This window comes from Megalobrama amblycephala, linkage group LG24, assembly GCF_018812025.1.
Source record: "Megalobrama amblycephala isolate DHTTF-2021 linkage group LG24, ASM1881202v1, whole genome shotgun sequence".
Taxonomy (NCBI): Eukaryota; Metazoa; Chordata; class Actinopteri; order Cypriniformes; family Xenocyprididae; genus Megalobrama; species Megalobrama amblycephala.
Window position 1 is genome coordinate 29,359,962 of NC_063067.1, and position 14,413 is coordinate 29,374,374.

A 14,413-nucleotide genomic window follows, 5' to 3' on the forward strand; every position below is an offset into this window, starting at 1 on the left:
TCATCAGAAAGAAGAAAGTCATATACACCTAGGATGGCTTGAGGGTGAGTAAAGCTTGGGCTAATTTTCATTTGAAAGTGAACTAATCCTTTAAGGTGTACAGTGTCATTATAGATGTAATTACAGATATTAATTACAGATGTAATTACATGCATGAATTTTTCAAATAAGTACAGTGTAAAATGTACACAATAAGTGCATTGTATCAATTGATACATTTAAATGTTAGTGCAATTAATATAAAGTGGGACCCATTTTTCCTTTTAATTTTCTTGTCATTGGTCCTGATAAACACAACACTGGGGGTGTTCATGTGCTCTCATATAAAATCACTCGGACGTGACTTGAAGGCTGCACACACTGTATTACTGCATTTCTGAGGCAAAATATTTTCAGGTGGCAGATTTGCTACTGATTCTGGGAATGAGACAAAATACCCTCTGGACAGTGTCCCACAGCTCTAACTGCCCTCTGTACTGTCAGCATTTGATTGGTTAAGCCATGTGGCAGCCAATGAGGCATAACCCCCGAGCTCCAGCGCTGTCAGATACTGTCACATAATGTCACGGGCTGCTTATAATGTGCGTATTTGTGTGTGTCTGTGTTCCAAATGCACAGATAATTATGCGGCCGCAATACTCCATGTTGTGTGGAAATTGCCTCTCAAGGTGGCGGTGGAGATCGACCGCTCTTTAATTATCTGTTTGTGTGACAGCTGCTTCCACAAGTGACACTCAGAGACACAAAGGTGCGCCGAGTGCCAGACGCACTGGTCTGTTCTCTGTCGCAGAACTGCACAGTCACTCAGGACTTTGGGCTGACAATTTTCCCTGCAGGAAAAAAAAAGGAACAGGTGGTGAAAGAGAGGCAATATGTGGAGAAATGACCTAAGTAGTTTGAATTGTGGTGTAGTGTTTATATTAGAGAATGAGAGAAGTGGATGGGAAAGGTGAAACTTCAATGTCCTCTGATGCCATAAAACAGCTTTTAAGAGTAGTACATTCAAATTCTGTGTTTATTATACACACAAGAAGTTCTTTGGATTCATAAACCTGAAGTCCCTTTCACAGGAAGAGAAGAAATCCATCATTGATTCTCACATTTCTCACCAAGGAGTGGCCACTGGGATTTCTCCTGGTGTGCCCAATGGCCAATCCGGACCTGGTGACCTGCTTTACTTCATGAACAATAGGGTCTGTCTGGATCACAGAATGCATTTTGTAAATGAAATATTCATTTTGTGAATGTAATATGTGATTTCATTCATTAATATGAATACCAAAAGGAATGTACCAAAATATTTCTCGAAAGACATACGTTTCGTGATACATACAGATTCTTTCATCATTGAAATAGGCTCCCCTTAAAAGAGACCAATAGTAAACTCAGATTTCAGAGCAGAAAAAAAAGTCTGAATTTTGAGATATACACTCAAATTGCAAGATAAAAAGTCAGAATTGCGAGTTAGAAACTCGCAATTTCGAGAAAAACTCACAATTTTGAAAAAAACTAAAAATCACAAAATGTTAACTCAAAATTTCGAGAAATAAAGTCAGAATTGCAGGATGTTAACTTGGAATTCCAAAAAAAGTCAGAATAATGAAATATTAACTCTAAATTTTGAGAAATAAAGTCAGAATTCCAAAAAAGTCAGAATCGCGAAATGTTAACTAAACATTTAGAGATACAAAGTCAGAATTGCAAGAAGTTAACTCAAAATTGTGGTATATAAACTCACAATTGCAAAAAATATAGTCAGAATTTCGAGACATACACTCAAATTGCAAGATAAAAAGTCGAGTTATAAACTCGAGATTTCGAGAAAAACTCACAATTTTGAGAAAAAAAGTTAAAATCGTAAGAGAGAAACTCTAAAAAAGTAAAAAATCGTAAAATGTTAACTCAAAATAAAGTCAGAATTGCAGGATGTTAGCTCAGAATTCCAAAATAGTCAGAATTGTGAAATGTTAACTAAACAGTTCGAAAAACAAAGTCAGAATCCCAAGATATTAACTCAAAAATTTGAGAAATAAAGTCAGAATTGCAAAATGTTAACTCAAAACTGTGAGATATAAATTCAGAATTGCAAAAAATAGTCAGAATTGTGTTTTATAAACTCGCAATTCTGAGAAAGTCTGAATCGTAATTCTGACTTTAACTTAAGAGATGTTATGTCAAAATTGTGAGTTGTAATTACCCCCCTTTTTTGTGGCAGAAACAGGTTTCGAGACAATATGGAAGGTTAATTCTGTAAAGGATAAAAGTTGCTAACAAATTGATACATAAGGATGACAACAACTGTTCGTCATAGATAAACTCGTGTTCTTACGTCAGCAACTCCACATTTGAGGTATGAATATGTGTAATTTATTCTCAAAAAATCCATTGAAAACTCATAAGGGAATCCATGGCTTGAAAATGCTAATTCTGTTATGGGTTTTAGCATGCAAACCGAACAGCTCTTTTGAGTATTGAATGATTTCGAGAGCCTTTAGAAGCGGTTTCAAAACATGAAAATGAGAAGGGGAGAAATAATGGATGTGGGCCAGATGCACACAGCGGGAAATAAACTGGTGATTACAGGAATGTGGAGGAGTTTGAGGAAGATCATAAAGAATGGTTGTCTTTCAAAACCTAGTGGGCTGCCTAACTAAACAGTGTTTTTGGGCATCATAGACAGGTTTCAAGTGCATCAATCATGTTAAGCTATGGGCTAAGCAGTTAGCTTGCTAAGTGAAGGCTAACTGAAACACAAAGGAAGGGCAGTGTTTAATTTAACCTTACATAGCTTCAGTCAAATATTATTATATGTGATATAGATGTCCTTAGGACATGGTGTCACTACAAAAATTGATTTTCATATGTAGGCATAGCCCACTGTATTCTGGTGGATTCAGTCAGGATAAATAATTCATTTGAGTTGTATTAATTTAACTCACCAACGTAGCTCACCCTTCACAAAAGGGTGAAAAAGACAAAGGTTGGCAACAATAAAGACAATAGGTAAACATGTTTGAGATATAGTTAAGCTAAAAGAAACATTTTCACTCATGGCATGTGTACTTTTTGACCGTAGGCCTGCTGACGTAAATCAGCTTCCTGTATTGTGACCAGGAGAAGCTTGAGGTATTCAGACACACAGCTCAGAGGAACCTCATGAATAAAATAGCATGCCGACTAACTCCTCTCCATTGCAGCCTGCACTGCACTGGTGTGATGAGATTCTGCTCAGCAGGAGCGGATAGAACACCTGGGGATGTGAGAGAGAGATGGGAGTACCGGTGCACTGCAGGATGGGTAAAATCTCTGATGGTGACGGCAACTCTTTCGATCAACTTTTTCTGTTTTGGTGCATCACATGTAGTGAGAGAATAAGCTGTATTAAATCAAAGCATTCATCAAAACAGAAAATAGTGCTATTACATGGGGCATTTGCGGTGTTTCAGTTGTTAACAAAGCATCGTTCTCACTTTCATGCACAGAATATTTTTCTGAAATATGTATTTTAATTGAAAATGACTATTTAACTGAAATATCACCTTTTTGAAGTGAGCAACAAACAAAATGAACGAACGCTAATGAACAAATGAAACATCTTGTTACTGAAAAAGAATTTGAGTGAATGATTCTATAATCCACTCAAATTTAAGGACAAATTGTCCTTAATGTTTTCCTCAAAAAAAATTAAGCAGCACAACTTTTTTAACATTGATAATAAGAAATTTTTCTTGAGCTGCAAATCAGCATAGAATGATTTCTGAAGGATCATGTGACACTGATAATGCTGTGCCATCATTGGAATAAATTACATTTTAAAATATATTCAAATAGAAAACTGTAATAATATTTGTTTTTTATATTATAATATAATGATCATAAAAACTGTAATAATATTTCACACTATTACTGTCACAGCTGGTTGCAGGAAGGGAGAGAAGAAGCAGGATCTATTTGCAGCAGTCACTTTTATTTACATAAGACAACAAACACTGGAGACCAGGAGAGAGCAGGAAATAAAGCAACCCAACATAACACAGATGAGGACCATGAACTGAAACAAACAGGGATTAAATACAGGCCCGTCGCCAAGGGGGGTCATTGCATCTTGTTTACGTGTTTTTGCAGCGTTGAGCAATGTAGCCAATCACAAACATATCTGTTGATTTCTTGAACACAATGACCAATCAGAGGTATTTAAGTTAGCATTGGCGTTTTAAGTGGTTCTAATATCCTCTCATTATAACAAACAATTACAATACATTTATACATTTATAAATGACTATCACTTGGAGAACCGTCGCCTTCAACTATTTTAATGGTGAGAGTACACTCAAAGTCTTTGTTACACATCAATATACTACAGATGTACATATTTTATTGCTATTTGGTATGTATTGTTTTTATCATTGTGTTGTCGGAGGAATTGAAAATTGTGAAAATTGTGCCTTGTGTTTATGAAGTATATAGGCATAATGCAAAAGGGTTTGGTGTAGTTTGTAGGATCGACTATCTTGTTTTTTGGTGTTAATATAGAACTTGGTCTATTTCAGTAATAATACGGGATCTTATTGTTTTGGTGAAAGTTTGTTTCTTGGATCATAAAAATGTATACCTTTGAAAACAAAATGCCCTCCCCCCATTCTATATGTTCTTGCGACGGCCCTGATTAAATACACAGAACATAACGAGATGATTAACTAGACACATGTGTAGCACATGAGGGCAAATAAAAAACCATGACATCAAACAAGGGAAAACTCAAACCATGACAAAACAGGTAAAAACACAGATGAAACCTGGTATTTACACCCCTTCCCAGTAGGCACCTCCTGGCGGCATAAACAAAAACATCACCAAAGTGGAGGGGAGTGGGTTACCAAAAACTCTGTGGGTGGGAAGGAGGGCTAAACTGGCCGGAGGGATGGAGGGACAGGGTCATGCCGCAGGACCAGAGTGCCAAGGTGGGGCCAGGAGATCCGTGGACCAGGGCGAAGCTGGGGTTTGGGAAGCCCGAGGACACACCGGTGGGTGCGAGGACAACAGAGCCGCCAAAGAGATGGAGGAGCCTGATGGAGCCATAAGACTTGAGGAACCAAAGCGTAGCCACAGGCCTGGAAGTCCAAGGTGGAGGCCAGGGGACAATGGACCAAGGTAGCAATGGTGGGACGAGGGAGCCGTAAGGATGGCCAGCCACGGTGGAGCCGAGGGAACGAGGAGCTAAAGTGGATCTGATGAATTGCAGGTCCGAGGTGGAGTCTTTGACCCAGAAGGCTGAGATGGAGGCGGGTGATCCGAGGGCCAAGTCCAAGCTGGAACCCGGGAAGCCCAAGGTGGATCCTATGAGTTAGACGAAGCCAGAGGGGAAGGAGGTGCCGAGGAGCTGGTTGGCACCATCAAAGTTGATGAAGCCAGGAAGCAGGGCGGAACCATCAGAGGGGGCAGGGCCTAGGAGACTAGACGGAGCCGGCAGTGATGAAGGAGGAGACAAAGGAGCTTGGCTGCTGGGCGGGACCAGCAGAGACGAAAGAACTTGGGTGCTGGGCAGGACTAGTGGAGATGAAGAAGCTTGGCTACACAGGAACAAGAGAGATGAAGGAACTTGGCTGCTGGGTGAGACCAGTGGATGAGGAAGGGCAATGGAACAGGTCAGGAACAGAGAGACCATCCAGCCAGTCAGGACCGGCAAAGTGTGAAGGAGTTTGAGGGTGGGCAGAAGGGAGATGACAGGCTCTGTGACCTCCAAGCCATTCCTCAACTTCTGGCTCTGGCAGGGACCAGGAAGTGGGTTCAGACTTAGGGATGTACAAGGCGACGGGCTCTGACTCCAAGACGGGCATATTGGCTGGCTCTAGTTTTGGGATGGACACTGTGGTTGGCTCTGGCTCCATCTTTGGCACTGGCTCAGGCTTCATGTCCATGGCAGGCATAGGCTCTAGCTCTTGGTCCGTGGCGGGCATGGGCGCTGTATCTGGGTCCATGGCGGGCATGGCGAGGGAATGGATGGGCTCTGAAAGGTGAGTGGGGACTGGTTTGGGTGCTGTCAGTTTGGGACCATCACAGTGAAAAAGCACCCAGTCCACATACTCTCAAAGCACTCCTCAAGGACCATCTTCAGGGTTTTCGTCTGGGCATTGAGTCTCGTCCGGAAAAACACACAGAGGCATCAGGGTAATGAATGAGGTGAGCCAGATCTAAGAAATTCTGTGTGTGGTCCTCAAGGGAGCGATCCCCCTGTGAGAGGAGGAGGATCTGTACTACTGCTGGATCCATCAAATTGGGTCGGTTCTTCTGTCTCGGCTGGTTGCAGGAAGGGAGAGTAGAAGCAGGATCTATTTGCAACAGTCACTTTTATGTAGTAAAGACAAAACAAAAAACACACTGAAGTCAATGAAAGAGCAGGAGATAAAGCAACCCAACATAATACAGACAAGAACCAACCAAAAAGGGATTAAAGCACATGAGGCTAAATCAAAAACCATCACAACAAACAAGGGAAAACTCAAACTAATACAAAACAGAGAAAACACAGATGAAACCTGACAATTGTAATTTCAATCAAATAAATGCAGCCTTGGTAAGCATAAAAGAGACTTAAAAAACAAGGTTTTTTAATGTTTTTAAACACTAAACTTTTGAATAGTAGTGTACATTTATATTTAAGATTTATGTTTAGATTTAACATTTGACATTTTGACATGATTTTTTTTTTTAAATATATATTTAACATGCTTCACTTTGCATTTGCATGACCATACCATAATTGTTTCAATCAACTGTGAAAGAGAAACTTCACATACTTTGAGAAATCTTTATTTTTAAAACTTTATTCCAAAACACACACATACATCTGTCTTTGCCACACCATGTCTTGTATAATCATGTTTCTAGCATGTCATTACATAACCAATACTCATTTCCCTCATTTTTGCATAACGAGATTTAAAAGAAACCCATTGCATGTCTGGAGAGAAAAAATGCTAGTGTGTCAGGACGCAGGAATCAGCAAAAACACTCTGGAAAACCATCTTTAATTCTCAGAGAATTCCACCCTGTCACTCCCACATAAACACTTTTAATCTGGATGGACAGAATTGGTTTGTGTCACGTGGCCAGATTTCCGTCAGGTTTGAGAACATTGTGCAAAAGCACTGAATAATGACTGGTGTCATGAACATCAAACAATAAATCTTGAGATTGTAACTGCTTTGTGAAAATGAGATTTTACTGTAACTCAGGCCCTGTTCTCTAAACACAGTCATTCGAGCATCCTAAACAAACATGCTACTGCATCACAGTGAAGTTAAGTGTTGGAGCGTTCAGGATTCATTAGCACTAATGGCAATATCACAAAATGGAATGAATTCCAGTACATTCTCTCCACAAAAGGTCCTTTATCATACTAGAGGAAATATTGTAAATACTTAACATGCCTTCTTGCGTTCTTGGTGATAACAAACCTCATTACTCAAAAGGCTAGTTCACACAGCCAGCACAATTACAAACATTTAAAGTTGGCTTTTGAATTTAGTATGTTGGGAAACACAACTGCAATGTTCATACTGACCCAACAAACACCAACATGGATTAAACACACTGATCGAATGAAACCCAACAACTATTTGGTGTTCTCTTCAATCTACTGCTTCACCATCACAATAGTCCACCTGAAAAAGAAAAGTGACTACACTTGCAGTGTTATACGAATTGCGTCATCTTGGAACGCAACACCAAATTGAGCTAGAATCTAGAAGCGTTTGATTACGGACCTAAAGATTGCGATTGTAAGGTAGCTGCTTTAAAAACAGTCTCTAACAGGTCTAGCCATGCAGACATGTGGCAGCGCTTTACATTATTGCTTTGTAAACGAGGACAACTGGGACTTCTACAAGTGACAATAATCTAGACATATACTGTAACTCCTAGAGTAAAGGTATATTCATATTCTGATTATTTGTATATTAGAGAAAACCTGAACATCTACATTGTGTGCAAGATTTCAAAATGACACTGAAATAAAAAATATAACTTAGTGCATTCATGAAGGTAACAGCAGGAACAACATAGGAAGCACATCCTGATGAACATCCTGAGAAGGAAAAAAAAAAAAAAATGATGGTTGGTTTTTAAGTGTGCACATCTGATATAATTAACATTCAATGTTCATTTTTAAACAAACTGTCATTAATATCGAGTTTCAGATCATGTAGTCGTTGTTTTTGTCAGTGTGACCGTCCCTTTAGCCTGTTGTGTAGAAGTCCGGAATGGGAAAATGTTGGATAATCAAACTTCATGCCCTATTCTACATCTATTTCTCTTTCTTACATCTGCAAATGGAATGATACAATCTATCGTGAGAGGTAGGAGGAGGAATTGTCTGTTCCCACACTTGTAGAAACAGGATTTATTCAGCACTGCATCTACGTCCATTTTGAGCGAGTGATGCTGGGTCAAAAGAGCTGGGTTGTCAGACATCTGAACACTTTAAACCTCAGGGAATCAAGAGGTTTGCTTCTTTAACATGATCTGAGATCACTGTTCAAGTTCAGATTTGGATCTGAGATTAACTTCTTGAGAGGTCTTGATCCAATCCATATCCTTACTCTTGTCTGACAGAGCTCTGCTTGGTGCTCTAGGTTTTGTAGAGATGAGACTTGAGGTGAGATCTTATCACTATATTACAGTTTTAGTGTCAGACTTTGTCCTTTTGAATCTTTGAAACCCCATCCAGTTTTGCATAAAAAGATGGTCCTGTCTGTTAAATTGGTGAGGAGTTAACAGTCTCCTCCACAGCTCCACCGCCAGGCAGATTCTCTCTCTCTCTCTCTCTCTCTCTCTCTCTCTCTGACAGTCTGTAGCAGGAACCAGGCCTCTTGTATCTGCCGGGAAGACGAGAGAGCTGCCAAAAGGATAGTGAGCTAAGAAATGTTGCCGAAGGAAGCTGTAAAAAGAGAAAAAACACCAGAGAATGAAAAAGAGCATAAATTATTCATGTGATTGCAGGAAATACATGTAGAGAAGGGATGTGCATCACAGAACCTCTGTTGTCAGACATTTATTCACTATCTCTGGCTTTACCTTCTTATCTAAAAGATCCCTCTGGAACTCCATGTTCTCCCTTCTAATGCGCATCTTATGAGGGAGATATTCAGACCCTTAAAAACACCATATATAACCATGTATAATGTGCACATTTCAGTTGTGAAGGCTGTTACTACAGGTACACTCTTAAAAATAAAGGTTCCAAAAGCTAGTTTTCATGGTGATGCCATAGAAGAACCTTTCAGTGAACAGTTCTTAAAAGAACCTTTTTCCACTACCTTTTTGTGAAATGGAAAGATTCTATGGATGTTAAAGGTTCTTCATGGGACCATTGATGCCAATAAAGAAACTTTATTTTAAGATACCTTCATTTGTCCACAATCCTAAGGCAGCATGTATCATCTATTTCATTTAATATCAGAAAGTACAGAAAAAATTTTTTAATTCTAATTTTACTTTAATATTTGTGTGTGCAATATTTTAGGCTATTTAAAGTCTCTTAAAAGGATAGTTCACCTAAAAATGAAAATTCTGTTATCATTTACTCACCCTGATGTCATTCCAAACCTGTATGAATTTCTTTCGTTTGAAAAACATAAAATATGTTTTGAAGATTTTTTTTTTTTTGTCCATACAATTGAAGTCAATGGTAACCAAAACCACTTGGTTACCAACATTCTTCAAAATATCTTCTATGTTTCACAGAAAAAAAGAAAGTCATGCCGGTTTGGAACTATATGAGAGTTCACTTGGCAGGCGGCCATTTTCTATGAAGACAATAGGCCATACAAAACAGTGATGAGAGAAACTGAGGTTTTTGACACTGTGAATCAATTAAACCAATTGCTCTGTAGCGTTTAAGACACATACCAGTTAAAACCGCTTGACATTGGTTAAAGGGTTTGCCTTGAGATCAACAGCCTCTAGCATCAAACCACTAAAATTTCAATGACTTAAAGGGTTAGTTCACCCAAAAATGAAATTTATGTCATTTATAACTCACCCTCATGTCGTTCCACACCCATAAAACCTTTGTTCATCTACAAATTAAGATATTTTTGATGAAATCCAAGAGGTTTCTGATCCCCCATAGAAAGCAATGAAAGTACCACACTCAAGGTCCAGAAAAGTAGTAAAGACATTGTTAAAACAGTCGACATGACTACAGTAGTTCAACCTTAATGTTATAAAGTGATGAAAATACTTTTTGTGCACAAAAACAAAACAAAAATAACTACTTTATTCAATAATTTCTTCTCTACCCTCTCTACATTGTAGACACAATGCAGACAACGCTTCCAGGTTCTGCGTCAGAATGCCAACTCAGTATGAATGTGGTAATTGCTTTCTATGGGGGATCAGAAACCTCTCGGATTTCATCAAAATATTTTAATTTGTGTTCTAAAGATGAACAAAGGTCCTACGGGTGTGGAATGACATGAGGGTGAGTAATTAATGACAGAATTTTTGGGTGAAATAACACTTTAGTGTAGCCTGATTTGCTGAAATTATGGGATTTGCCAAATTTGATTCCACCAATTCGAAAAATCATTCAAAAATGCTTTAGAAACCAAAAATTCTTAACATTCAGGGGTGTGTTTCCCGTACAACGACGTAACTCGCTGGTTAACTACCATAGTACGATGCATCATTGAACAAATCAACTAGCTAGTCATGACTGTTTCTCGAAACCAAACCTGTTGTTCAGCCACGCTAGTTAATGATGGTGGAGTAATAACTTCTTTAAATTAATCCATTTGAGATCGAATTAATACTAGATTTTTTTTGCTATAAATTATGGACATGGCATCTGAGGACTAATTCTCATTTTTTCTCAGTTATGTCCACATGTCATAAAAACAAGAAACTCTGCTTCTAACCACAGCTCGAGAGCTGTCATTTAACCACACAAGTTTACGATGCAGTTTGCAAATGAAGAGTTTGGTTCCAAAACGCGATAAACGCCATTTTCAAAAAAATTGAGTTTCCGCCAAAATCAGTATTGTGTCTGGTAGGTATTGAAATGTCATTTATTAATTTTGCGCAAAATGCGATATCCATCGTGTTATTCTGTCATGTTTTCTCCCTTTCTTTCCAAAACACGACAAACGCCAGTCTCCTTTTTCTGCAGAACGCGATATATCCGCTCAACCAATCACAGCGCACCATTCCACGCACTGTAAACATTGAAGGCTTTTTTTAAAAAGCCGTTTTTAATACCAGCAAATGTACTCAGCAAATGTGTTTATTTAACCGTGCGGTGGCGCCAGATACTCTTTAATCGGTAATGACAAATAATTTATAACATTAACAAGATGACTCGTTGAATTCATTTTGGGAGCGACGACTGAATGTATTTTTAGTAAAATGCCTGTATAAAAGATAAATATTGGCAAAGTTTAGACTCTGTCATATATGTGAATCAACTTACTTTGTTGTGTATTTTCAATTTGAAAAATAACTTTTAAATTGATGGATTAATTGCATTTTGAAAACAAAAGTGTCATGGATTTATTACATTTTGGGGAAAAAATAATACATTTTTATAATAAACTTTTTAAAATCAAAATGTAGATTTGAATTTTTAATGTTTTTATAACTAAAATATGCTATGTGAAAGTTTGAAACGGAAAATAGTGGTTTTCATCTTGCCATTTTCTTGGTAAAGAAAACACCTTTTTACTCAAATTAATCAAAATGGAGTTATTGCGTTTTGGTTTCGGGAAAAACCAAATCATTGAACTATGTTAGTAATGACGGAACTTGCAATGTTAGTTGGCTAATGATGCTTTTGGGAAACGCACCCCAGATGTGCAGCAAGCCATCATTCATACTTGAAGTGCTGCGGAGGCAGACAGCCCAGATGTTGTTTGAGTGGAGGTTGTCTTGAGGTAGCAATTAACATAACTCTCAAGAACATCATAGTTTGCTATATTTCTTAGCTGTCACCAGCAGAGAGTGTTATCTGAGTAAAATGCAGGAAGGATCTTTTCATTAAGGGCAGAAACAAAAAGGACTAGACAAAATGAGATCATATCAGAATACATTATAACTGTAGCAGCCGGCTATGTATTGGAAACACTGCATGATTTATTTATTTATTTTTTTGCAATGCAATCAGTTTGTAGGCATTGTGAAAAAAAAAATCGCTGATTGCAATTTAGAGACGTGTTTCTTCCGGCCTGGGCAATCAATGATAGTCTTGTTCAATCTGACGAGAAAGAACATATGAAAATGAAAGTTAAAAAAATATAAAAGTATGATGGAATGAACAATGCAAGTCACTGAACAATGAACAATCAGAGACAAACGCATTTGAGGAAAGGAACAGGTGGCATGGCTTATGCTGCCGTGACATCAAATGACAAAGCTGCTGAAAGTCACAATGATTGGTGAATGTGTGTCATCTGCAGCACAGTCTCTGATGAAGACACCTGATTACTGATGTCCATCTATGAATAACATTAAAATGGAAAGAGAGAGACCAGACAAAAGGAGGAGAGGAAGAGTTAAGTATTTTTTTTTCAGTAGTTAGGAAAGTAAGTCAATAAAATAATAATTAAGTAATTAAATCTGAAAAGTTGTTTGCTGATACACACCAAACTTTTTATCAGTAGTGTGTTTGTGTGTGTATATATATATATATATATATATATATATATATATATATATATGTATATGTATATATATATATATATATATATATATATATATATATATATATATATATATATATATATATATATATATATATGTGACCCGTCACGGAATCCAGGGACACAAGTCGGCAGCACAACTCTCGAGCAAAATGAGAAAGAAGCATTTTTTTCAAAATTGGTGATTTTCGTTTTTTTGCAGAATCTGTTAGTTGAGATCATGAAGAAGCCTTTCCGTGTTTGAGATAGCAGTATTGGTATATTTAAAAGCGTACATTTTGAGGTCGAAATCGGCTTGTTTTTCGGAGATTCTAGCACGCAGTAGGGGCGTGTCATTGTCTGTGTGTATTTCCATACTGGGAAGCGTGGCTACTTATTATGCAGCGCTCTGGCCGGCTCTAGCTGATATCAAAATTCAATGAAGAACCGTGGCCGTTACACCGAAAATGTTTTGAAGTACTTCTTCGACAAGCCGGATGCTTATGAACAAGCGCTCACTGATTCTGAAGACGATCTGAGCGACGATGAAAGCGGCATAATAAGACATTACCTCTCTGGAGTCGGGTAACGCGCCGGCGCGTTTTGCAGGTTTTTTTTCACATTGCAGCAAAACAGACTTAAAATACTCCATCATATTTTGTCATAGAGACATAAGTAATATATATCAATTGAAACTATAGAATGTCTTCTTTTATTTGTGTACACTCAGAGTAAAAACAAAATGTTGTGCTTTTTGAAAAATAAAGAAAACTAACATGATGCGTGATCTCTCCTTTCCCTCTGAACGAAGTCCAATCTGATAGTTCTCAGAAAATGAACTGTAACTTAGTGAATACTAATCATAAAAAAATTATACTTATGTCTGAAAAAACGTTGAAATGTCAAGTTTTAAAATGTGTAAGTCAAATCGAAAACAAACCTTCTGTGTTTATGTAATCTGTATGAAAAGAGAGCCATGTCAGAAGTCCGTGATTCAGCTCATTATCCGCTAATGCGGCCACGCCCACGGAGCCAGCGCTATTCAGACGCAAATTCAGTCAATACATGCATTCATCGCCTCAATCGTGTATTTATTGTCTTGAAAAGTGTTTTGAATAGCCATAGTTAGCGATCTCTGGCCTCTGTTAGTCCAGTTATTTCCTGGATTGCCTATTCTTCTTTAACAGGCTTCTCAGGTGAGAACATTTCATTTCATGATTAGTGACCAAAATGATCACGGTTATCACAGAATCCTGTTCAAAAAGTCAATTCACCAAGTTTTATGTGGAAAACCAGCAAATAAAAAATAAAATTAGCATCAATATGTACTTTTTCTTTACATAAACATTAAAATAATAACATTAAAAATTATGGGCAGATTTTAAAGGAGTGTCTTGCAACATGTTATCTACAATGCACAAGTTCAAATAGAGTTTTGACAAAAAAGTCACATATTTCAGCCTCTAAATCATTTTTATAAAAGTAAAAAAAAAAAAAAATTACTGACATTTACAATGCACATTAACCTTTATTATTAATAGTATGCGGTCCATGCAGCTTTACAGGGGGTATGGCTTATCTAAATGAGATGTAAATGAGCCCTATTGTCACTCCCAGCAGGTGAGAACAGGTGAGAACTGCACAAACTTTAAAGGGGTTTTTCTCCCTCTTGAGCTTTCTTGATTGCCTACCTTCAAATGGCCACAACTTCTCCAAATATTATCAGATTTCCATGTGTC

The 14,413-nt window shown here is 37.8% G+C and overlaps 1 protein-coding gene across 1 annotated transcript in view; it reads right to left on the reverse strand.

Annotated features, from left to right (window-relative positions):
• Window positions 1-6,788: 6,788 nt before the first annotated feature.
• Window positions 6,789-14,413, reverse strand: part of samd10b (sterile alpha motif domain containing 10b) — a 124,632-nt gene continuing 117,007 nt past the window's right edge. Inside the window, exon 5 of the mRNA XM_048178384.1 lies at window positions 6,789-8,938. Coding sequence (XP_048034341.1) covers window positions 8,916-8,938 — 23 coding nt within the window. The 3' untranslated portion in view covers window positions 6,789-8,915. The remainder of the gene's footprint in view (window positions 8,939-14,413) is intronic.